Source organism: Ambystoma mexicanum, chromosome 5p (genome assembly GCF_040938575.1).
Source record: "Ambystoma mexicanum isolate Mex_15411 chromosome 5p, UKY_AmexF1_1, whole genome shotgun sequence".
Taxonomy (NCBI): domain Eukaryota; kingdom Metazoa; phylum Chordata; class Amphibia; order Caudata; family Ambystomatidae; genus Ambystoma; species Ambystoma mexicanum.
Window position 1 is genome coordinate 534507317 of NC_090930.1, and position 27134 is coordinate 534534450.

Here is a 27134-nt window from a genome sequence, read left to right on the forward strand (position 1 = left end):
AGAGACTGTGCATTGCAATGCTCAGGTACTCCATTGCTTATTTAGCTGCTGTATATGTCTTCTGTTAGATTGCCTCTGTGCTTCTGTCTCTGTGTCTCCCGGCAGTAGATTTCAACGAATTCGATTCCATCTAATTTTTTATAGCGAATTTCACTGAAAATGTCTGTAGGGGGTGGGTTAGGGTATTAATAAAGATGGGGGGTGGACAGGGTCCGGGGGTCTCTCCCCACGTACATTTATGGTGGAATGCCAATAAAATAAAAAGAAATTCAATCCAATCGTTTTTGCCACAAAAAAAGTGATGGAATCACATAGATCAGTGTCTCCTGTTCCATTCCTCAGGGTTAGGAGCGCTCTACAAATGCCTAAATAAATAAATAAATACATTCCTTGTCTGCTCTTGAGATGTGAATTTTCTCTCTCTCTCTCTCTTTCTCTCTCTCTCACTCTCACTCTCACTCTCTCACTCACTTCCTGTCTCTCAGACACTTTCTGTCTCTCTGCTCCCTCTCTTTCTCTCTCTTTGCTGGTGATGCCTTTCTGCCTTCAATTCTAGCTTCTACCTTCCTTCTTTGCGCGCCTCTTGTTGTGTCAGACCTCTTCAGATGGTCTACTGTTATCCTGACTGCTTGGCTGTAATGTGGTTTCTGTTCTGGGTTCTCTCTGCCTTGTTTGTATCTGTGCTGCTATCTGACCTTTCTTCCTTTTTTTTAGCTCAAGTGTTTTCATCTTTCTAAGCCCTTCACCAGGCAGCTGTATATTCTATTTATTTGTTTTAATGCAACAAACCATAATTTTTGCAATAGGGGCGCTATCTAAGCTGCCTTATGACAAAGAAAAAAAAGACACCTGCTAGTTATTTTCAGATATTTTGGTCACTGTTATCTTGGTTTCAAAGAACTCATATGCATTAAATATGCATGTTTTAAAACTTTTTTCTAGAAGTTAAAAGATCAACGAGCATATGCACCTAGGGAAAACATTCAACAAGTTGGAGAGTTGAACTAAGAATCTGCTGCCTTCACGTGTATTAAACCGCTAAGATGGAACAACAAGTAGATGTATTGTAGATACACATAATCTGTATTGATGATATTTCTTCAATTTTGTATTGCCAAAATGTAGGCCTGTCGGAATGTACTGTTTAACAAAACAGGAACAAGGCTTGAAAGTGGATATTGTTTCCTACTTATAAACGATGAATCTACTGCATGAATGGAAAGATATATTCCCTGCCGCCAGTTTTTGTTATCATCCTGGCAGCCATATTCTATATATATTGAATGTTTGTTATGACCACAATGCACAATATTTACAGAAACACAATGGACTCTTACCTGTGCGTAGTTGTATCTGGAAATGGGGAAAACAGGGAGCCTTCCACACTCCACACCGGTCCCTGGAAAGTGGGAAACAGAACCCGGTGGGCAGTCTGGGTAACCCTCCTGGGGAATAAAGCCCAATTGTAGATCCGGGTGCTGCACTTTAGGGAGGTTTCCTCTGCAGTCAAAGTGTTTTTGCAGCTGAGTTGATTCGAAGGATGGAGCTATGGAAGTGCTGAAAATAGGTTGCCAAATTCAATAGTGAAGTTCCCACTAAGTACTAGAACTATTGTGATCAGCTACGAAGTCTGGGAAAGAGATGATAACAAAGGCTGCATTCACAGTGACTGAAAAAATAGGCAGACTAACAAAGACGGATTCCCACAGACAGAAATGCACTGAGACACTAGTGTGAAGGAGACGCAGTTTTTATGGGCAATATAGATGGGAAGAGGCAGCCTCGGCGTTGTTCGAACATTGGAGAGAGCGTGGGTCAGGAAGAACCACAAACCGCTAGCAACACTGTGGAGGGTAAGCGCGTGCTTGCAAGGGTAGCATGAGAACCTTATAGCAGGGAAACTAGAAATGTAAAGCTGCACAGGTGCTCAGCTCCGTGATGCAAGCTCAGTGGTTCCCAGGACGAAAATGCAGCAAATGTCGGGTTGCACTTGTAGAGCAAGCAACATTGATGAACGTGTTGCGCCAATGAATACTCAAGTCCCGGCAATAGTGGTGAACGAGTTGTGTATATAACCATCAAAAGGAGGACGTCACGCGCTGAGAGGCACACAATAGGGAGGCAAGAGAAAAGGAGGAGAAAGCAGGAAGCTAGAAGGGTCATTAGAAATAGGATATAAAAGAGAATAATCCAGGAGAGCTAGGAAAGAGAAAATACTTACAGGAGCGTTGTAGTCAAGGGCGAAACAATACACCAAACCGACTGAGGAGTTGCTACTTATACAGCCAGCAGGACAGGACACTTCTGGCCAGTGTGTCAGTTTGCTGGAGGCCATTTTGAAATGAACTAGTCTGCTGCAGATAGTTCTCTACTGAGGGATAATCCGGTGCCATCTTGGATGAAGGACTGATATATTTGATCCCCAATCTCCTACATTTGCACCAAAGAGACCATCTAGGGTAGTGACAAGGTGTCCCATCAAATGCTTAGGAAGTGCTAAAAATGTCCTTACTGATGTCAACACAACTAGAAATAAAGTTTTGGATTCTGCCCTTTTTTCCCTACTTACGCAGCTCTCCAGCCTCTTTTCCTTTGCAGTTGGTGAGCAGGTACAAGTGGATCTTCATCACGTGACCTAAGCCATACCCACCTGACAATCACTGCTAATATTTTGGCACCCTCTTGGTGGCTGCCTTTTTTCCAGCTTAAGCAGCCCTCTACCATCTTTTGCTTTACAGTTGGTGATCAGGTGCAAGTAGATCTTGGTCATGTGACCTAGGCTCCACCTTGTTAATCACTGATAACCTTTTGATGCCTTCTTGGTTTACCGCCATTTTAGTTTACTTAAGCAGCCCTCCAACCTCTTTTTCTTTTCAGTGGGTGATCAGGAGCAAGTGGTTCTTGGTCACGTGACCTAGGCCCCACCCACCTGCTTAGCACTGTACCTTCCTTTCCTTGCTTAACTCTTAGATCAAGGATGTGTCTCACCCGGTCATCCAAATCGAAAGGCAAATGAAAAAAAGGGCAATTCCTGTTTGGACCTCTTGGGACCGAAAGGACCCAGGACCAAAGCCCCTGCGCTCTAACATCAGGTTGTTTCCTCAAATACATATATTACCCCTCTCTCCCAACAGCCCATCTCTACCATCACCACTCTTCAACAACCACAATGCTCAACAGCAACATCATGGACACTGCATTGCAGCAACCTCATCTGCATAACCAAAGATCCCTTCAGCACGCCATCATCCGCCAGTACACAAAAATTGATGCCTGCCAATGTCCGCTCAATAATCAACCATGTTGCAGGCATTGCCGAGATCATCAGCACACATGACTTGGATGCCATTTTCATTACTGAGGCATGGATGACATCCACTTCCACCCATACCCTAGATGCCCTCATCCCAACAGCTGCAGAATTCTATGAAGAGACAATCAAAACAAGATCGGCGGAGGCCTCATCATCATTCACAAGGCATCATGGCCATGCACCCAACTGGATGACGCCACCATTGGATTTTTTGCAAACCTTTCCTGCAACTTCCGGCTCTCCTCAACCGACACAGTCACTTTTCATCTCATCTACAGACCGCCCAAGCTCAACACCTCCTTCATCGAAGACTTCACAGACTTGATCACCACCATGTCTCTCACTCATGCACAAAACATCTTTCTCATTGACTTCAACATCCCTGGCAACCAAGTCAAAGAAGGCAGATTACCACTGCCTACGCGACAATCTGAACCACACATAGCACACGAAAGACCAAACTCTCAGGAAAGGTAATCACCTCCACTTTATCACCACCCCGCACACCCTTCATCACAGCTCTCCAATCCCGCTCGACTGGTCAGACAATCTGGAACTCCCCTTTGAAATTAGTCACACCACACCAGTCAATCAAACCCAGTAGATTTATTTCTCAGTGCCTCCACTAGCCCTTTCATCCTTCATAGGCTATGTACACACAGGAGGATAGGGCCTGTCCCATTCACACACAGGACATGGGCTTGGCTCCCTATGAACACACACGTTAAGTGCTCTCTTCCTCTATGCACACACTGGTCATAGCCATTGGTCCCCATCCACACAGGTTAGGTGCTCTTTCCACACACAGGAAATGGGAAAGGCCCACTATTTACACAAAGTATAAAGGGCCCCAGAACAAATACAGGAGCATTCCCTCTGCCCTCAGATAACCTCCCAGGTATACATAGATGGTCCCTGCCTTGATTCATTCATTAGAAGCGAGAAGGCTCCTGCTGCCTTCATGCACGGGCATGTGGGAAGAAGCACACTGCCCCCCTTTGGAACTAGGAGATAAGCCCTATTAGTGCACATATCTCCACTTACGTGACTTTTGGGCAGCAGCTAGAATCGAAAAGATGGGGTTTAACACCACACACGCTCACAGACCCATTCTCCTTGTCAATTTCACAAAAGAAAGCTGCAATAACCACAAAGCTCCCCTTGAGGGTCTCTGTCCACATGCAGGACAGGAGAGGCAGCACATGGTGAATAAGTGCACAAACTCACATGGTCCTAATTAACCTTATTCTGAACAAAACATTTACATTGAATAACAGTCTGATGATTACACATGTGTGTGACTCACCCCAACCGTGCAGGGGTGGACTGATTATACCAACTAGCCGCAGATGTTTTCTGGCACTTGAAATACCTGCCACACACACTCCTTCCTGGAATGAGATACACCAAACAGTGATGTAACTGTGCAGTGTACCGAATCCTCGATGACACTAGGAACACCTACTCCAGCACCCATTTTGATGTTTGTGTTACCTTCTGGCCAATTTCTGTAGCTGTGCCTGAGATCTAATCCTATCTGTAGCCAGGCCTAAACATACAGCGCCCAGTAGCAAGCAATCCAAGCCACACCAGAGTTGGGAAGCAATCGTGTCTGCATGCTCGCATCCAAGACCTGCAATCTGACTGATCGCAACAAACTCATTAAATAGCAATGGGCTCTTGTCCCTAAAAGCCACTTTTGACGATTGCGTGTGAGGTTCCCAGGCCCCCTAACATTCCACTGGAAATGTTTTGTTCCTTTCTCTTCATGATCTTAATTCTTGTTTACATCTAGAAAACATATGAGATCATCACTGTTTGGAGCACAAGTACAAATGCTCTTAAACACAAACCATCGAGTTACTAATTAGCTGTTTCCTGTTCTTAATGAAGTGTGCATGCCTGAGCTTGCATTAAAATGCAGCCACTTCTCTCCTCTGTTTATTGTTCCATATGCTTTTGTTTTATCTTAGAGTTTCCTTTGACAGTTACTACTAAATCACTGATAGTACAGCAGAAATGCATTTTCAAATTAAAACGTGGCAAACGTTGCGATTGCTCCAAGGATCGCTGTCATTTCGCTGGTCAATGCTAGCCCGTTCTTTGTGAGCATTCAGTATTGGCATATGAAAAACCGTGCAGGGCTAGATGTCAACATGAGCCGCAATTCCGGTCCATATTATCATGTGGCTATCATCCTCAGAACCTACTCCAGTGTGTTCACACCATCTGATGCTTAATAGTTGCCAACACAGTCTCCACTCTGAGAGCCAGATAGACACAAGTTATATTTAGAATGAAAATGCACATTTCCACTTATGAGCTAATTTGTATTTTCGCATTTCTAAAAATAAATTGCGCGCACTAAGTCCGGATAAGTACTGTTTGCTGGATCTGTGGGACACGCTGAAGGAAATCACCACGAGACTCTCATTGAGCCCGCTGCTGTGCCGTGAAAACGCAAGGTAAATCGTCCAGGAGGACGTCTTTGCATGCGGCGCCTGGCTTGCCTGACTTCCTGATCCACAATGTGATTGAGTACCCAGTCTCCCGTGTGTGTGTATTTAATTGGACTCGTGTCTTATGAGCATATTTGGACTCTATTTGGACTCGTGTTTGGATAAGCCTGTTATTGTCCTTACATACACCAAGCCTTACTAAGAGTGTATCCTTATTCTTTTGTTTAGGGCACTTCCTGGAGGGAGACTCCGCCCTTGTTAAGCACGTGACGTGCAAGTTACTCCTCCCCTCCTCCTCTACAAATACTCTCTCCCTGGCGCACTCACGCCGCGCACTAAGTACGGATAAGTACTGTTTCCTGTTCGCTGTTCGTTGTGACTGGGGCGCGGATTGGGCTGGCAGCTCTTGACTTAGCCATACTGCAAACGAGGAGGAGATAGAAAGGTGCTTAAAAAAATGATATATAATTAAAAAATAAATAAATAAATAAATTTAAAAAAAAACTGTGCTCTACGTGAAAGGGTAAGAGGCTATTGCCTGTACTATTATTTCCACCCATAGTGTAATCTCTAGGCTACGCACCGTGCACGAGTGTGAGTTTAATTGTGTTTTATTTGCGGTAGCATGGAGAAGGGTCCCTACACACTGAAATCTGGTATGCCACCCATGAATAGTGCACTATTTAAAGAAGGAATTAATCCAAAGATAAAAAATATGGTGGGTATGCCGCACACTTCAACAGTCCCAATCTTAAAGAAAAAAGGAGCTACTTGTGCAGGGGAAAAAAAGTGGGAAACAAAAACAGGAACCGCTTAATGTCAAGGGTACCTGATATTCGCTTATATTACAATTTGAATACAAGCACAGGGACCGAAACTCCCCAAGAACAACAACAAACCAAAAATTGTCATCTGAATCAAGAAAAGCTCACTGAGCTGAATAAGCGCCTTGACATGGAAGTAGCTACCATTAAAGTAAGCACACCTGTAATATTAAATGTTGGAGTGGGAAATGCAATCTCAGACACTACCATGGAACATGAGAGTAAACGGTGTGAAAATGATAGTGTTTGCACCTCAAACACTTGAAAAAATTGTTGAAAGTCCGCCCAAGCCCTGTACGATCGAAGCCCAGCAGAAACTAAGAGAGGCTTATCATAACTTGCAAATCACAGGTCAAGTAGATGAGGAAGCTACACAGTTTATGGATTGTAGCTCTGCCTCAATGAGTACAGAGGAAGTTGAGTTTGTACACTCCAACACAGGAGACTTAATGCAAGTAGACATTCTCTCGCCCATTCCAATACAACATCAACATAACACAAGTAGGCATAGAATTGAAGAGGATGACATAATGAATGTATCACAAAATTACAAAGCAATGACATCTTTAGAAATGCTAGAATGCTCTGAGGAAGAAGCGTTTGTGAAATCACTCTCTTTTGCCCCTCCAACCCCCAGGCAAGCTATAAGGGGAAATAAAAACCTTACTGTTGGAAAGCACGGCCAGTGATCCCTCTTGAAAGTCCTGTAGAAGAGGCTGAGGCCCTGATTGAGAAAAATTCGGTCCTGTTAGCAATGCACTCTGCTTTGCTATCGTTGGCCAAACTATATGAAGCAATGGACCAAAAATTGAACTACCAAACTATATTATTGAATAAGCTGACAGATCAAAGTAACAGCTGCCAGGAAATGGGAGAACGAAGAGAGTGCATTCAACAATACGAAATATTTAGACATTGTGAATCAAAAGAGTCGGCAACTCAGACCACAATCCCCCCAACTAATATGGACGACAGATTTAAGACTCCTTTGCACCCAAAACAATTCAATTTTAGTGGGACGTCAAACACTATTAATCTTGAAGAACCCTCAAAGCATCTGCTACAGAACATTGCAAAAGGTAGCGATGGTGAGCCATCCACGACTAAGTTAATCGTGGAAGCAACTAGTGAGACCAGTAGTAGTGAAAAAGAACAACAGAAAACAGTTGCAAAACAGAACAAGCAAAACAAGGAGATTCAATCCCTAACAAATAAAATGAAAAGTACCATGTCTGTAGCAAAAGGTGTTAAAGGGAAAGTAAAGAATAGACGAATGTTGACGATAACAAGTGCTATAAAAGAAACCAGAGAAAAGTCAAAAATCACTGATGAAAGCAGTGAGCACATGAGAACTATGCCCTTAAGCAGTATAAACAAAATTACACCAAGCCTATTTTACAAACTGTTAAATGACTTAGTTGCAGCAGAAACAGCAATGAGAAGAAGCGAAAGTGCCCAACCTCAGGCACTCCCCAACAGTGAAAAGATAGATTCAAGGTGGGGGGGGGGGTTAAATGAGGTGCAAATGAGAGAAGAAATACATAAAACTGTAGAAAACTACATGGCCAGCAAGTTAAAGGAAACTACGGAAACTGGATATAGCAAGATGGAGCCAAAATCCATGGCAGGAGGTCGCCTAGTGAGAGGTCCCATAAACAACGCAATGTCTTCAAATAATGAGACAATGGACAATGCTAGTATGAGGAAAACAGCACAATGGCAAAAGAACAAGAATATGAGCAAAGAAGTCTCATTTAAATCGAGGGCTGTGGCTCAGAAGAACAGTCACTGCTTCATACTGGAATGCGGGGACCATCCATTCCAGCAATTTGACCTGAATCGATCAAGCGTCATAAACATCGGCAGGAAGATATCTCAATTAAGGAACATTTCAACGTCAGACATCGACAGAGTTGAGTTCATGGATGATCAGGATCTAACACGATCCAGAATATCTATACACTCAACCATTCTTGCAGATATATTATGGCAGGCTAGAGATGCTTTCTTTCAAATGGGCTTTAACTTGTATCAAGAAGACTGCCAATCGAATAAAGAAGTAGGAGGCTCCACAAAGTGGATTCCCCGCATTTATGGCGCCAACTTTGCTGCATCAGATGAGGGAAGAGGTAATCACTTAGATCGTTCATAACAACCCATAGCAAAAGAGAAACGCCAACTGATATGTTGGAACACTCGGGGGTTCAAGCACTTTACGAATACTGCGAATACTGAACTTGACAAGTTTGACATAGTGGTCTTGCAGGAGACAGGGTTGGCCGAAGCCCCAATTTGGGATGGTTATGAAATATACTTAGAACCAGCAATATGCCTACCGCGTGGTAGACCAATGGCAGGGCTTCTAGTTGCAGTAAAGAAATCAAAAGGCTTTACAATAGCTATTATGATTCCACCACCCCTTTTATCCAAACTGTCAAATTGAAGAGTGATTCACACCTACTTATACTCATAAACATCTATTGGGGAAGGTCCCATCTAACTGCGGATTGTTTTTTTGAACTTTTGTCAAGAAGTATTTGCCAAAATTGCTAAAGAAAGAAATGTTGATCATGTAATGATCATGGGCGATTTTAACATGCATCTGCTGAATAAGAGGAAAAGAAAAAGAACGGTAGAAGAAAGAAGATGGCTAGCAATAATGGAAGGCATGCAGTTATTGATGCTAAATGGGACTGTGGAAGGGGATACGCAGGCTGCTAACACATGGCATAATGGCCCATCTGAAGCCATATTAGATTACATATTCGTGAACAGTGCACTGTTGAATCTAATCCAGTCCATGACTGTAAAGTCAAAAAGGGAAAGTGATCACAGCCAACTCTGCTTGGTGTGGGAAACAGAAAAAAAACCCAATAAAAGCACTTGTGAGACATATAATGGAAATATAACTACTAACAACAGGAGGAATAAAATCAAGTGGTCTAATGCTTCCCTGCGGGATTTTGACAAACATTTGTCTACTCGTCCAGGCTTGGATTATGTATCAATAATGCAGAAATATGCATATGTGAAAAACACCTCACAAGGACAAGGGTACAAACATGCTCACGTCTTTGACATTGATGTCAAAACCAAAAAAGCTAACATGAGAAAACAAATACGACTACTAAAATATCTATCATTAGAAGAGAAACTTCCACAGATAAGGCACATACGGACAGTATATAAAAACTGGTTAAGAAGTAGAAAGGCCCAATGTTACCAGAGAGACAGTGAGGACATGCTTAAAAAAATAGCCACCAAATCCTCAGCGGAAATCTGGAAAGTCCTGAATAATGTCACCTATAAACAGCAGTCTTCTGTTCAAATTAACTCCATATCGGCTAAAGCCTGGCGCGATTACTTCCTGAAAATATACCAGACACCAATGATGATCCAGCAAATACCTCTTAAAGGTACGAATTGGGATCACACGATACAATTCGATCAAAATGACATTTTATTCTATATCTCAAAACTAAGCTCCTCAAGGGCCCCTGGCCCGGATGGGCTTGATAATAAAACCATCAAAGAAGAGATAGAAGTGTGGTCACTAATACTGACGAAAATATTTGCAGAAGTGATGCGCACCGGGTTGATTCCAACATCATGGAAAAAATCTATCTTAATCCCGTTGTTTAAGAAGGGAGACATACTTGATACGGGATCCTATAGACGGATAGCCCTCCTGGACTGTCCAGGGAAAATATTTGCTCGTCTTGTCTTGCATGAATTTAACAACTGGCTAGACAGAGAGAACCTGAGGGACCCTTGGCAGACAGGTTTCATTAAAGGTCTAGGAACAGGTATTAACCTATTTACTATTAATGCCATCATTGCGAAGCAAGCGAGTAATAATCTACCATTGTATATTGCATTCATCGATTTCAAAACTGCGTTTGATTCTATATTGAGGGAGCTGCTAGTGGCGAAGCTAATGAGAAACAATTGCCCATGGAACATCTTGAAGTGGATCATTGAGCTTCATCAGGGTACCTCACTTCAAATAAGATTAAACAGCGATGGTCTGCTGACTGACCCCATTGACACGTCGAGAGGACTTAAGCAAGGGTGTATACTTGCTTCGGCAATTTTTAATTTTTTCATTTCTAACATGGGTAAAGAGTTTCTTAACATCATAACTGATTCCCCAAAACTAGGCAAACACGAAATCAAATGGCTTTTGTATGCCGATGATCTCCTCCTCCTATCAAAGACACCGATGGGGTTACGCAATATGCTCAATGTACTGGAGAACTATGCCAAATGCAATGGTATGATCATAAATATTAAAAAAGCGAAAGTGATCCAATTTGGAAATTCACAGCAAAGAAATAAATATCATAGGTGGGTTTTAGATAATCAGCAGCTCGAATCAGTGGGTGAATATATTTACCTGGGAGTGAACATTAACAATAGCCCTCAGGACACTCCATATGAAATCACTGCAATAATAAAATGGAATAATTGAATCTCCCAAGCAAAAATTATCAATGCAAATATTGTAAATTCACCATCGCTCCCCTAATGACATACTATAAGCAAAAGGCTCTGCCAATACAATTATATGGGTCAGAGACAAGATTATACAAAACACGCAACTATTGGGATAAGAAAGAAGGAGAATACTGGAAAAATCTTTTGAAACTCTCGAAATCTACACCCATAGCCCTCATAAGGCATGAATTAGGGCTTATATCGATGCAAGCCACCTATAAATGGAGAGTATGCATGCTATACAGAAAATGTGTCCTGGAAGATCATAGGAATAGGCTGGTAAAACACTTAGCAAATAATGTAAAAACATCGAATGACAGTTTTGCTAAACATTGGAAAGCCCAAGCGCAGAGATTTTTGCAAGAAGCAGACGTAGGGGATGAGCTTTTGTTGTTAAATCCTGACAAAGCTAAGCAAAAGATCCGGGAAATGGATTGGATAAGCACCAGAGAACAATGTCAAGTCTACAAATGCTTTTGCCTTAAAATCCCTTGGCTCCCCTGAAGAGTATCTCTTAAAATCACCAAATGTCTTGCATCGAGCAGGACTTCTGCGCTTGAGGTTAAACCAATGGAAAACCAGGGAAATTACATCTAGATGGTTTCCTGATGCTGTAGAATGTAGTCTATGTCGCTTCTGTAATAAGCATGAGGAATCACTAGAACACTTGCTCACTGAGTGTACAAAGTTGGATGGCTTAAGAGTTAAATATTTTAAAAACCTTTTTCAACACGGAGCACACATGGAGGCTAAAGATCTATGGAAGTTTATATTTCATGTACACTCAAATTCAATAGGATATGCAACGGTAAACTTTCTAAATGAATTAAAACTAGAAAATGATGAAGAACCAAAAAACAAAGCTAAAAAATAATAAATAACACAATCAAAACAAACAATAATGATATGCTATGCTGAGAACTGTACATAGTACATTGCTCTGTATGCTAAATAACTGCCATTTGATTTCATCTTGTACACGCCACTTTCTCCCTTTGTCTTTATACTTTTATATTTTCTTATTGTTTATCTTTTCCTTGTGTTTTATCATGAACTCAAATAATTTATGCTTAGAATAGTTTAGAAATAATTTATGAGAATTGTGATCAATTAAATGAATATAATACTTATGTAATGTCATGACACATTTTATATGTTTTAATAAAGTAAATGGATTTTATATTGAAAGGTTGAATTTTTCAGCCAAATCAAATAAAAAAAAACATTTAAAAAAAAGATTGCAAAGTGTGACTGGTATTCGACTGACAAATGGATGCCAAAAGAATAAGGGTAAATGCAGAGAAATAATTGGTCCTCCCTCCCCCTGCAAATCAGGAAAGAAGAGAAGACCATGCTCTGCAAGGAAGGCTACACTGACAAATGAGGACCATAGACCGATAAGACTATCCTCCCCACGCCCCACCCCCACTATGTTCCACTCCTCTATTGCTTGGTGCTCTGTTGCTTTCTAGTTAGGTTTGCGCTATACTATTCACACACACATTCACACAAATACACACACATATGCATAGGTTGTGGACTAAAGAGAAAACCATTGGCTAAAGTGTTATTTGGTGGATGAAAGCTCCCATGCCAACACTCACCCGTCACTGTGAATTTGTATAATTAGCACCCCATTCCATCGGTTTTATATCATATGTGTTATTAAAGATGAGGACCGACTTTATGAAAATCAGTCTTGGACCCAAAGCCATAGGGATCAGCACAGTCTAGTCATGTCCCCGCTGAACAGGAACTTAAGCAACCCTCATTATGCTTGCACCTTAGTGGGCCTCATCAGTGAGCGGACTTTACAGTGAGTGCATCTTCAGTCTCCTTTTACATCGGGCCAGGACAGGAGCTTAATGACACTTCACCACTCCCCTGTCTTTCATCATATGTACAGAGATTTATATAATGCCAGTGCTTGAGGGTGTGATTGTGGATCAGTCACTGTTGGCCGGTGAATTTCTCCAATGGAGGGACGTAAATATTTCAACTGTATAGGAATAAACAATGGCAGCCAACGAAACAAAACCATTTCGGGGGGATCCCAAAGGCCTTTCTGGCATGCTCTACATTTCTGCCACTTTTCTCCCAAGCCACAGAGGATATGTGTCTTTCTCAGTGAGCATCGCCCTTGGGGCCTCTGGGCCACTGTGGTGCCACGCAGGGCTTTCCAAGATGTTTAAATCTCCCTTCTGAATCTTTGGGGTTGTAGTTCCCTGGGGATTCGTGCTGACATGTGGGACCCCATTGAAAGGGGTTCTGCGGTTTGTGACCCTCCTGCCCTATCGAGGGGCTTGGATTGTGGGTGAACTCAGTATGCATGCAGGCATTGGGGCCCTTCTATTTTGAGCTCATGTATAACTGGGACATTGGGTTATGGGAGCAAGGTCCATATACTGCATTGCAGACTAGCTCTCCAAAGACACTGTCTCCCTTACTATAATTATAATTGGTTATTTATATCACGTTTAACACCCAGAAGGTTCTAAGCGCGGACCCGGGGATGAACCTGTGTTTCTCCACGTCGTCTTGCTTCCCTCCCTGAGTGAGGCGGGGGAAGGAATACAGAGGGTGATTCTGCATCTCCCACCCAGTACTGCCTCCAGGTAGCTGACGGCTGTTGCCACAAGGCCCTGGTTGGCCAGCTTTCCTGCCCTGCATATTCCCCTCAATGCCATGGCAGAGGGCCAGGCATCTGACGGCTTTGATAGTGCGAGATGACATTGCACGCTCCGACAAGGATATCGTTCCCTGCAGGATTGTTTTTTCTACATTGTAAAATATATTATTGCAGTTTTAGTATTACTGTCGAATACTCTTGTGTTAGTTTGCAATCCAAGTGTATCTTAAAATAAATGTCAAATTAAATTAACAATGAACCAATCGTTGGACTGTAATTGTCTTTCTTTGGAGTTGGCACATACTTGTTTAGTTAATACTGTTACTTTTCAATTTCAGTAGAGTTATCTTGTCTACATACTGGTGGCAGGACAAAGCACTTTGTTTTAAATACAAACGCATGGTTTCAAGTCCTGGTATTTCTAAATTGCTGCAGCTCAGTAAGCTCGGTACTCGAGCATGTCAGTGTTATTGGTGTCTAACACTGGAAGTGAAGACCTGGCCTGACTAGAGCACCAGAAGCGCAGAAAAGAAGAACACAAAGCATACAGGCTATGTTGGGTTACAGGCCCCTTCCCCATCCGCATCTGAGCCGCCCCTCCGCACATGCTGTTGGGACGAGAAATCAAGCCAAGGAACACCCCCTTCACATCCCATAGGGTCTATGTGATTACATCGAATAGAATTGATTGAATACTATTTCATCGATTATTCTTTCTATAATTCGATTCGGCCACAAATATATATAGGGGGAGACCCTCTGCCCCCCCAACCCCACTGCCGCCCCTATATTTATTATCAGGGTTACCCCCCCCACATATACTGGCTGCCAAATTTGTTAAACAAAATTAAACTAAATCGAATTCAACCATTTCTACCCCGTTGTAAACTTCCTAGCCCTGCCATAAAATACACACCAACCCCACCTAGTCCAGTATCCCTCTTGACGGCCACCCTTTACAGCCAACTCCTGTTCCATCCCCATGCCCCCTTTTTAACACTGTTACATGTTCCCTACAAACTGTAATTGTTAACTCTTCTCTGCTACCCTACAGTGTATGCCAGTAATCAATGCCATGTTGTCAGGGCTGTTCCTCCCCGTAACCATCCGCTGTACGCCTGTGGCCCCTACTGACGTGCAGTGTCTGCCGCTTCCGGAAGCTACCCTGGCACTCAATAAATACCCAGAATAAAAGAGAGAAGAAAGCTATGTTTTGTTTACTGTATTGGCAAGCATGTTGCTTTGCTGTCGCTACATTGGTTCTTTGGTATAGGAAGGAAGAAGCAAGGGGTTAATGGGAATGATGAGTGAGTCAGATAATCTCATGGATCAGAGAAGGGGTTGGCAATTCATTGTCAGTGAAACCGGAAATTACTGTGGAGCTCAGAAGGCAATCTTGACACCATGTATCATGGCAGCCTCAGTCAGGCTGGGGCTAGCCAATAGAGCAATGCCGAAACAAGAACATAAAATGCTAGTGCGGGCCAGTGTTTGTTGGTCAAAGTGGGCCACTTTGATCAATTACTTCACCAAACGGCTAGTAGTTTTGAGCAGTTACTCAATGAATATTCTTTAAAATGCACAATTTGCATCATATCTGATCAACCCTCCCGACCCGCTTTGGGTACTACTCAGTCTGTCACAAAAGGAATGAATTGCCATTTGCAACTTTGGGCCACATTTTCATTGGTGCCAGAGACAGTGGGCCTCATTATGACCTTGCCGGTCCGGAAACAACGGTGGCGGTAAACCTGCCACCACCATTGTCTCTGGACCGGCAGACTACGAGTTCAGCGGGCTGGTGGCCTTGCTCCCGCCAGGACTGACCTGGCGGGAGTAACGCCACCCGCCTGCTGACGGAAAGGGAAAAACCGGCACTGTTAATTAGGGTGCCAGTGTTTCCACAGTCCCCATTCCCATGGAGTCCTGTGGGACTCCATGGGAATGGGGAGTAACGGAATTCCGGCTCCGGAATTACTGGATCACCGGGGCTGTAATGTCCCGTTAATTCTGCCAAGTCCGGAGCCGGTAATTCATTCCGGTACTGGCGGCAACCTGCCGGTTTTTCCGGGCTTGGAATGAGGCCAAATGTTATTCCCCAGTCCGACCATGGTCTCAGTGGGAAACAAGGTGATCCCTTTCCTCTGGTGCTACTCGACGGCAGACACCTGTGTTTTGCTTATAATTGAGCTGTTTGGTTTTCTGGAGTTTTCCCAGACGGGGGTGGATTGGCTCTGCACTTAAATTTGGATTCCTGCACAGTTTGTGCTGCGCGCGGGCTAAAAGCGTCCCACACGCCGCAGAGGTGACTTTGACCCGATTTGCATTTCCAACTTTCAAAAGTGCCAATAAAATGCTGCGGTTCGGATCTCATGTGCACAGATTCGTGTTCCGCAAACACACAATGGGAGAAACCATCTGCCGAACGAGGCCATCCATCTTGTAACCTTCCTAAATAAGTGATACGCAGAATAAGTCAATCTCCATTGATCCAAAATCTGATGAGCAGAGCTTTGTTTTCCAAGCTCATCCATCTGTGGACGAGAGATGACTTTAGTGAGGGGTTTGGGGTGCGGGAGGGAGGGGGTCTGTACGCATGAACAATAATGCATGAGAGGTTTTTAGTAAGGATCCGATGTGAATGTTTGGCAGCGGCCGTATTGGAAGGTGTCTTCCAGTGCTGTAGTGTATGATTATTAGTTTATTTTTCGTTTCTAAGCCAGATGAACAGTAACACCTCATCTGGCTGAGGCCCTGGCATTGCTGGGCTGCTTTTCTTCCCTCGGTGCGTCCTATTCGGGAACAGCAAGCCTTGAAACCAATCAGAGGCTTTGAACATGTGCGCAGCCTTCACGTGTGCCTCTGATGCCTCTGAAGCGGCGCTTTCTACCTGGTGGCCAAAGGAAGAGTGTGGACCCTCCTATTGTGTAGTGATTCCGTGGTGTCAAATGCTGGCGGCGAGACATGATCCAAGCAGCATGGAATCACGTCTCGCGAGAATGTTGAGGGCTCTCCGTGATCACCTCCACATTGTGCATCAGCTCGGCTTCAGTTGTTGGACACTGGTGAACTGGGGCTGTTTGCAGGTCAGTGTTGGCCTTCTAAATCAGGGCCGCAGCAAATGCCTATAAAAGTGCCAATGGCATAAAGGATTGCGCCTACTTACAGCACTTAGATGTCCTCCTTAAGACGCAAAGTGAACTAATGGCACCTGAGTGATAAATGAAAGTGTGGCAATAACCCACAATCAGTAGTTTCATTCAATCACGTGGTGCTGGAATTCAGCATTCATCGACACCTACTAAAAGCGTCCATTAAATGGTGTGTTGTTAGTCGCTCATCGTTCATGCATACTGTTGAGTCCCAGGGGTGGACTGGGAACCAAAGGAGGCCCTGGAAATAATTTTCAAATTGGCCCCATATTGCAAAGTTTCAGCATGTTCCAAGCCCTTTCCTATCAGAAAATGTAGAAATACCAGACAAGAGGTGCAGGGTGCAGAGGCCTACCGCGAAATCTCCAGGGATCCCTATAGGCCAGTCCACCCCTGTTGAGTCCAGTTGCATGTAGCAGGGTCTCGGGAGGATAGCTCAGCGGCAACATGCTTGCCTTGGAAGCAAGATAGGTTCGATCCCTGGGTCTGTGCTCCGAAACCTCTGGGTATTAAGCGCACTATAAATAACATATCATATCATACCAGCAAGCCATCTGTCATTATAGATTCTTTATGATAGGATAGGTTATTTATGATTCACATTTTTGCAATACCCAGGGGTTTCTAAGCGCAGACCCGGGGGTCAAACCTGTGTTGCTCTGTGTCGTCTTGCTTCCAATGCGAGCACGTTGCCGCTGAGCTACCCCCCCCCCCCCCCCGAGACATTTATGGAATGTAAGCTCGGTGGCACCATGCACCAAGATTCTCTTGCACCATATCAATGATGGTAAGTGCGGGTGCCACAGCGGTGGATATTTTGTCCTTCACCACAGAACGGTGGGAAGGGGCCATCAGTACATAGAGGTCACTTTAGGGATGCTAGCAAATTAGATATGTGTGGGAAATGCTCCTTTGAAAACGAGGTCTCTTAGGGTCAGCCATGTAGCCCCCTAACTTAGAAGGCATTCAGGAGAATTGGCCTTCAGGTTTTTGGCAACCCAACCGCAGTGCATTGCTAAACCGCTGGAAAACAGAAGTATTTATTGCTGCACTGGTGGGAGTACAATTGCAATACATAATAGTGTGTAGCCTATCTTTGTTCTTAATGTTCAGTAAAGCAATATTCGTCGCCTTGTTAGCTCTGGTGGTATTTGTCTCCATGGTACTTGAATGGACATCCGTTTAGCTCCCTCGATGACCGGTTCGCTGCCTCGCAAGTCCGTGTTTCATGAAGGATGCCTTCTGTAGTTATCATAATCAATTCCTGATAAAAAATATGATACACTCAGTGCAGCACCCCACAAGGCATCAGGAGATCTTGACTACAAAATGGCAATTTAAAAAAACGATACATTGCGTGATTGTGTTCATGTGACATTGTCGAGCGTGCCTATGAAGCATAACATCTGAACTCCCTCTGCATCAGTGAGGCCCTCAGTGCAGCACAGCATGGACAGTGCCAAGAGAACAGCAGATCTGAACTCCCTCTGCACCGAGAGTCCCTCTGTGCAGCACAGCATGGACCTAGAGAACACCAGATCTGAACTCCCTCTGCACCGAGAGTCCCTCTGTGCAGCACAGCATGGGCCTAGAGAACAACAGATCTGAACTCCCTCTGCATCAGTAAGGCCCTCAGTGCAGCACAGCATGAACAGTGGCAAGAGAACAGCAGATCTGATCCCTCTGCATCAGTGAAGCCCTCAGTGCAGCACAGCATGGACAGTGCCAAGAGAACAGCAGATCTGAGCTCCCTCTGCACCAAGAGTCCCTCTGTGCAGCACAGCATGGACAGTGTCAAGAGAACAGCATATCTGAACTCCCTCTGCATCAGTGAAGCCCTCAGTGCAGCACAGCATGGACAGTGCCAAGAGAACAGCAGATCTGAACTCCCTCTGCACCAAGAGTCCCTCTGTGCAGCACAGCATGGGCAGTGCCAAGAGAACAGCCCTCTGCACCAAGAGTCCCTCTGTGCAGCACAGCATGGACAGTGTCAAGAGAACAGCATATCTGAACTCCCTCTGCATCAGTGAAGCCCTTAGTGCAGCACAGCATGGACAGTGCCAAGAGAACAGCATATCTGAACTCCCTCTGCATCAGTGAAGCCCTCAGTGCAGCACAGCATGGACAGTGCCAAGAGAACAGCATATCTGAACTCCCTCTGCATCAGTGAAGCCCTTAGCGCAGCACAGCATGGACAGTGCCCAGACAACAAGAGACCTGCACTCCCCCTTCACCAGGGAGACTGTCCGTGCAGCGCAACATGGCCAGTTTGTAAGTAGCAGCAGATCTGAACTCCCTTTGCATCAATGAAGCACTCATTGCAGCACAACACAGCAGTGTCATGATAGAAGTACATTTGAACTCCTTCTGAATCAGTTAGGCCCTCAGTGCAGCACAGCACGAACAGTGCCAAGAGAACAGCAGATATGAACTTCCTTTGCACCAAGAGTCCCTCTGTGCAGCACAGCATAGACAGTTCCTAGAGAACAGCGAAACTGCACTCCCCCACCACCAGTGAGTCTGTCTGTGCAACACAGCATGGACAGTGCCTAGAGCACAGCAGAACTGAACTCTCTCAGCATCAGTGCGCCCCTCCATGCAACACAGCATGGACAGTGCCTACAAGACAGCAGATATGAACTCCCTCTGCATCAGTGCGTCCCTCCATGTAACACAGCATGGACAGTGCCTACAAGACAGCAGATATGACCTCCCTCTGCATTAGCACGTCCCTCCATGTATCACAGCATGGACAGTGCCTAGCGTACAGCAGATATGAACTCTCCCTGCATCAGCACGTCCCACCATGTAACACAGCATGGACAGTGCCTAGAGGGCAGCAGATCTGAACTCCCTCTGCATCAGCGCGTCCCTCCATGTAACACAGCATGGACAGTGCCTAGAGGGCAGCAGATCTGAACTCCCTCTGCATCAGCGCGTCCCTCCATGTAACACAGCATGGACAGTGCCTAGAGGGCAGCAGATCTGAACTCCCTCTGCATCAGCGCGTCCCTCCATGTAACACAGCATGGACAGTGCCTAGAGGGCAGCAGATCGGAACTCCCTCTGCATCAGCGCGTGGACAGTGCCTAGAGGGCAGCAGATCTGAACTCCCTCTGCATCAGCGCGTCCCTCCATGTAACACAGCATGGACAGTGCCTAGAGGGCAGCAGATCTGAACTCCCTCTGCATCAGCGCGTCCCTCCATGTAACACAGCATGGACAGTGCCTAGAGGGCAGCAGATCTGAACTCCCTCTGCATCAGCGCGTCCCTCCATGTAACACAGCATGGACAGTGCCTAGAGGGCAGCAGATCTGAACTCCCTCTGCATCAGCGCGTCCCTCCATGTAACACAGCATGGACAGTGCCTAGAGGGCAGCAGATCTGAACTTCCTCTGCATCAGTGAGGCCCTCAGATTTCTTTGGGCCTCCCTTAGGGTGCAGATGCCTCCTTATGAGAGAGAGCTGCTATATTTCTGTTGCATGGAACTAGAAATGTTAGATTGCCAGTTTTCTTTTTATATTATTCGGAATTGTAAATGCTGGCCTTGCATTTTTTACCAGTATATGTACTTCCAAATGTCTTGTGTCACATGAATAGTTCTTGATTAAATGATGAGATGAAAACGACAATGCACAGATAACAAAAACATCAAGAGTCTTACTATAGTTCCCTGTTTTTGGGACCGCGGCATATGGGCTATCTCGATTCACGAATTGCTGGGGTTAATCCAAGTAAAAAAGAGACAGATGAGACGGGTTGATTTAATTTATTCTTGCAATTATTGGGATGAAGACAAGGGTAATGTGGTGGGGAGAGAGTGATGCATTGCAACACTCCTGTGTGTGATCTAATTTAAAGAGGCAGTATAACATGTAGAGAATCGATTTTAGAGCTAGGAAACCTGATAATATGACTGAACAAAGAGAACGCGAGACACTCCCGTCAGATCAGGTTGGATTCTGGCTCAGCAAAGGGACTGCGTAAAGCATCCCATTTGAACCATGCACGATAGTGTGGTTGCCATTGCTAAAGAGACGGAGAGAGACACGAACATGATTTACCATAATTCTTTTACTTTTAAATTCTCATACTTTAAAACAGTTTTGTGCTATCTGAGAGAGCCTAGTTTAAGGAATAATATAGTTTACAAACCACACATTAATCAAAGTATTCCTTTCTCCACCGTTACATTCATTAATATGTTAATTCAATTATTCACCTATTCATGTATTCACACATCAATCCATTCACCCACTCTTCCTTTCATTCAGCCGACGTGTATTATTTTATGGGTTACGTTTTTAAGGGGTGAACGTTAGTCATTGGCCGCACCAGGTGGTTACGACCCATGCCCAAAGTTAGTAGGCAGGATAATAGCTGGGCCATTAACGGGGACTGTTAAAATGGTAACATTGTCTGCAGCAAATATGAGACTGGTGGTGTCTGTTTTAAAAACAACAAAAAAACATGTCTGCCATGAAAAATGAACACGGGGCTTTCAGCAGAGCCCTTCTTCTATTTCCATGGCCTTGGTGGGAGGTTCTGGCGCAAAGGAACGATGTTGGATGATGATGTGCCTGTGGCAATGGCGTTCGAATCAGGAAAGGAGAATCTGTGCAAGGGGGTTTCGGGTCACATGGGCGGCGGGGTGTGAGTCCAAAAAGAGTGCAGGGGATTCCGGGGCAGACTGTCAAATGGAGCCTCAGGGAATGAGGCACCACCCAGGAGCTTTGAATGCAGGCTTGTATTAACAAGTAAAGTGTGCATTCCTGAGAAGCTGGTTGGCTGGCTGCTGGTGTGAATGCCCCGGATGCTAATGTACCATCACCAATACCTTCTAAGAGCTCCCTTTACATATGAAACACTTTTGGAAATCTAGTTACGATGCATTCCAAAGAAATGTACATGTGTAGAACTCTACCAAATTTCCTGCAAATCAGTAACACGATGACCAGCATTAGGACCAAGGCCAGGACTTGGCTAAGACGTTGCCACCTAAGACCAGGTGCCATTTTACTGCCCCCCTCAGTCGTACAGGGGGCAGATTTCATGTGTCAGTTCAGCTCAACTAACCTGGAACTGAGGATACAGTTATAAACTAAATTGTCTCCCTGAGAGGAAATCACTCCACAAAAGAACAAGTATCCTCTTGAATAATATGAGTGTCGAGGAAGGAAGGGGGTGGGGTGGGGGTAGCTGTCTCGCTCAGATTTGCAAATAGAGAAGAGACTTTTGCACTCATTTCCAATTTATGGATTATTTCTAATACCTGTTTGACCCGACAGGACCATAAATGGTCACGTTTTCAAGTACATATCCAGACCGAAGCACGCGCCTTCACTTGGAACTGAATTTCTGACGTGTACTCGGTGAGTCACACGCTGACACGCAGGACGTAAACATGTGCACGCAGCGCTCATAAGCCCTTCCACCGCCGAGAAAGGCTGCAAAATAACTATTGTGAAACAAATGGGAGTGGAATAAAGTGTCTTAACACCACCAGGTAGAGGTTTCGTTGACCTCTCACGTGACTCGGTTTAAAGTGGCGAGTGGCGGAACGGCAGCATATGGACTGCCCATTGCACACCTACAGCCTGTCCTCTCTTTTGTATTCCAGTGAGCACCTCTGCTCTGTGAAATGACAGCGTATTTATTCATGGCTCTGCCCTTTCCAGCCACTGGTAATTAAAATAGATATTGTTTGTGCCACATTGTCAAGCAGGGCATGGGCCACTGCCCTACGATGCAAACGGTGGCAGCATTTCAGTCGGCAAATGATCAAATGCCCACCATTTGCATATGCTCAGCTCCTCACATCGCTACCGTGGGTAATATGCATTTTGTAGTTACTGGCGGGTGGGGGGGGGGGGGATTTGATTATCACAATTCAATAGTGTATCCTTGGTTTTGACTTTCTTTCCAGGTATGAATTTTTCCCTCGTTGAGACAGAGTATAAGACAAATCAGATGAACATATACAAGAAAAACATCAGTTCCCCGCGGCTGCGTCATGGTTGCCATGTGCTGTATACGCAGATGAGTGATTTCAGAAGTCAGCATCCACTTTCAATGGGCCTCATTAGGACCCAGGCGGTAAGGGGTTTACGGCGGCGTAAACACCGCCGACCCTTACCGCCTGATTCCGAGGTCCCTTAGCACCATGGAGGATTTAACACCTGCTTTTAGCAGGTGTTAAAATCCATGGCGCTAAGGGACCATGTTGTTAATTACGCCACCGTAATTTACGGTGGCGTAATTAACGCCTTCCCCACTCCCATTATGCCCTATGGGGCAAAAATGGGAATGGGGAAGGGTAAATGGGTTAATGGGGACTTACCGCCCCGCCAACCTCGGAATGGGGCGGTAAGTCCGCCAACCACCATGGCGTAAACATAGTTTACGCCATGGTGGTAAAGGTACGACCCAGGCGGTAACTTACCGCCTGGGTCGTAATGAGGCCCAATATATTTGAAATCTCACTTTTGCCATGGGTATCAGGAGAACATAGTTGCTAAAATCTTCTGGCTTCTCTTACCATGCAGGAGCTCTCAATTCAGAGATAAGTGAGGTGCATTTAAAGGGCCTCATTCGAGCATGCCGGTATCCTGCCGGTAGAGCCACCAGGATACTGGCATTTGGTACTTACCTTTACCGGAACTCGGTCCGGCGGCATGAGTGCCGACAGGTCGGTGTAAATCCCCATTCATGGAGTCCCATAGGACTCCATGAGGGAATATTCCATCATTACTGCCACCAGCATTTGGTATCCATGGATATAGAGTCTTTTTTACCAGCCTGTCTGACTCGGAATGAGGCCTAATGCTCAGATAGTCGGTATATACTTGATAGTTGCTCCGCATTGCGTGTCCCACTGAGGCAGCTTCTACTGCTCTATGGTAAGGCAACCCAAGTGGTTGCAGCAGGGGGCACTGTGGAGTAGCACACTGGCCCCACAAGCAACTGATCCCGCTGAATTACTGGGGTCAGGTAGCAGACCAAAATGCCAGGTGGTGGAATTCCTTGCATGTGCCCCAGTGCATGTGCGCCAGTCCGCTCCCAACACACGGCCCTTCATGACTCTAGTAAAGTAGTGCTCAAAAAGATTGTGCATGCACAGTAAAATGCATACTTTGAAAGAATATTAGCTGCACGTTTTTTATATACCCAAACCAATATCAGACAACTGAAACATTGTTCGATGAGCCATATCAAGCGTGACTTAATCAGGGACGCTTGTCATTGAAGACTTACCGTAAGGAAATCTACCATGACTTTTGAATGCGACTTAAAATAGTTCCCTCCTCACGTATGACTGCAAAATCACATATTTTTAATGGAAGCTTCAAAAATGTATGGAAAACTCCATTTGACCACTGAAGAGAGTGTTGCTTTCGGTGCATTGAAGACAGAGTGACATATGAGCATGCTAGTACCGAGCATTGACGGCGGCCTTCTCCCATCAGCCTCCAAATAGCAGAACGTCACAGCACTGCCGTGAACACTGTCCCTGAGATCACCAGCACCGTGAATGTCCTCTGCTACCCCCTGCAGTCCTGTAATCAGGGTGCGAATGCGAGAGGGCGCTTGGGGTTCCTCCTGTAAGGACTGTTCCTACTCTCACAGCGCCACGGGGATCTGTTCTCCAGGCTGCCTGCCCGCCCTGCGTGTGTAACTTGTGGTAGGGTGCCTCTGAAAGTGCCAGCCTGCGAGCGCGCCAGACCACCAGGGGTAATATTACTGCTTCATGAATTAAGGAGGACTGACAGAACCAAGCTTTTTATAGTGATTTGGAGACAGTGCCCCCCCCCATTCACAAGCAGTTGCAATGGATCACATCTGCAAATGCCTTGAGCACCGTAGATTGGTCTCTGACACCATGTGCCTCATTATGACCCTGGCGCTAAGTGTTTAACGGCTCCGTAAAAGGCTGCGGCGCCGTTAAACACTTAGTGCCTTACTACAAGGTCCCTTTGCGGGACCCGACCTTAACGGCTGGTGTACACCAGCCGTTAAAGTAGGGACCCGCAAAGGGACCTTGGTGCTAAGTACGGTACCGCAATTTATGGTACCGTAGTGAGCGCCTTCCCCATTCCCATAGAGCCCTCTGTGGCGAAAATGGGAATGGGGAAGGGCCATGGTTCAATGGGGAATTACCGCCCCGCCAACCTTGGAATGGGGTGGTAATTGCCCATTGAACCATGGCGGACCCGTTACAACACCGGCACCAACCATGGTGCTAATAGCGCCATGGTTTAGTGCCGGTGTTGTAATGAGGGCCCCTGTGTCTTATTCAGAAGGCCTCAAACAAGTGGCTGTCTGAGGGCATCTTTGGGGAGCTCTTGTTCAGATATGTGTTGCAAGGATTTGCTCCAGGGCATCACAGAGATGCTGCAGGCAGTGGTGCATGTGCTCTAGTGCTGGGCTTTGTGAAAAAGGCATCTAACACCTGGAGCAAATGTGAGGTGCTCGGGGCATCTTATGATGTGCCCCTGTGCAAACCCTCACGAGGAGGGCCCCAAGTGTGCTCAATAAATGTGTAGCACACACTGAAACATTCAAAATCCCTCTAGGCCTTGATTCTGCAAAATGGATCAGCAAGCATGGCCGAGCAATGTGAAAGTATTTTAAATTTCTGTATGATGAATTAATTTTTAATGAATGAATATCAATGTAAATATATGTAACTTTTTTGTAAAGGTTTTTATTAACCACACACAAATAATAATAAAAAAAAGTAACAAAGTATTTATATTTAAACCATTCAAGTTACTAACATTTCTGTTTTGGGGTTATTTGATAGGTAATGTGGATTGCTTTTCAATGTAAGACTTAACCAAAAGGTCAGATACAATAGTAAAATCAATGAGTTACAACGTTTTTCTCTCCTTCTAAATGCCACGATTCTCTGGAATCTCCAGCAAGCATTATCAAAATGGCGTCTGGTTGAGTTGTCTTGACTTGTTGAGAAGTATTAACAATAACTGAGAAGCCTGAAGGTTAATATTGTCTTTGTGTTTCTCCCCTGACCCAGAAAACAGACCGTACATGAAGCCGGCCATTATGTACTGAAGAGAAGCCTGGTTGCATAGAGACGTATGACCGTCACATCTTGGAAGACTCTGTTCTTAGAGAGAGGCGCGCCCCCTTCAGCCCTTCTGGCCTCGGATGCCTTCATTCCCACCTGGAAAAGGGGTTGCACAGCATGAGACTTGAAGAAAAAACTCAAACAATTTCAAACTATTGCTGGCTCGACAACTGCCGGATCACTGTTCAGTTCTTTGAGATTTGTGACGCGCTCTCCATACCGGACCGGGACTGCCACCATTCACCGTTTTTATGTTTCTAGAACCCCAGGAAATTTTAAGCACATTTGGAGACATTCAATGAAACAATCTGTCTTTTGCGTTTGCCTTTTCACCGGAGATAACTGTATACGCGTGGCCTGACCAATGGCCATGCAAGGCCCCACCGGCCTTTTTTCAATAAGACGGAAACGTTGAAGTCCAGTCGTCACTGAAACTGTTGGGGATGGAACAGTTTCATCTGTGTTTATAAATTAAGCTTTATTTACTGAAGCTGATACTCAATATATATTGCGTTTTAAAAAGAACTGTGTGTACATTTTTTTAAAACCATGGTGTAAAAACGTGTCCTTTCATTGGATGACCAATACAAGAGGGTGAGCTAGATCCTAACAGCTGAGATAGTACGGGCGTTACTATTGATGCTTTTCAATGCTCAAAGTACAGCTTGACTTTTGGTCTTTTAAAGGAAAGCAATGCATATGCAGTAGAGTATTAGATAATGGAAACTTCCAGTATGGTTTCTCTGTTGTACCATATTAAGTTAAAGTACACTTTCTTTGTTAAAATGTTCTTGGTAAAATACAGTATTAAAAACCTTTTGTTTGACTTTGGAAAGACTTTCATGTTTCTTTGGACCTGTCCTGTCTGTTACTATGTTACACACATCACTTGGAAGCTTTATGAAAAGAGAGAGATTGTGGTCTTTGCTGGTCGCCATTTTGAAAATACAGCTCCCCTGAAAGTCTTCTAGGAAGGTAAGTTGGGCATCTACAAATCACAAGTGTCATTGTTCTGCCCTTCCCTTTTTAGGGGGAGTTGACATAACTATATATTTTTTAGTATCCCATAGTTGCGGCATCCTCTGGTTAGTACTTCTCCCACCATGAGCACTGTGAAGTTCAACTGTCCCTGCCTCCGCAACAGCTCGCTTCATGGATTGGCCTGTGGTG

General features: G+C 44.8%; 1 protein-coding gene across 15 annotated transcripts in view; it reads left to right on the plus strand.

Moving 5' to 3' along the window:
* DACH2 (dachshund family transcription factor 2) overlaps window positions 1–26799 on the plus strand; it is a 1006899-nt gene extending 980100 nt beyond the window's left edge. For 10 of the 15 annotated variants that reach the window (XM_069612949.1, XM_069612948.1, XM_069612947.1 and 7 more), the window contains one exon: window positions 25911–26799. In XM_069612949.1, the coding sequence (XP_069469050.1) occupies window positions 25911–25948 (38 nt within the window). In that variant the 3' untranslated portion in view covers window positions 25949–26799. The remainder of the gene's footprint in view (window positions 1–25910) is intronic. The other 5 variants (XM_069612937.1, XM_069612940.1, XM_069612944.1 and 2 more) reach the window with 1 other exon arrangement.
* The last annotated feature ends 335 nt before the right edge of the window (window positions 26800–27134 follow it).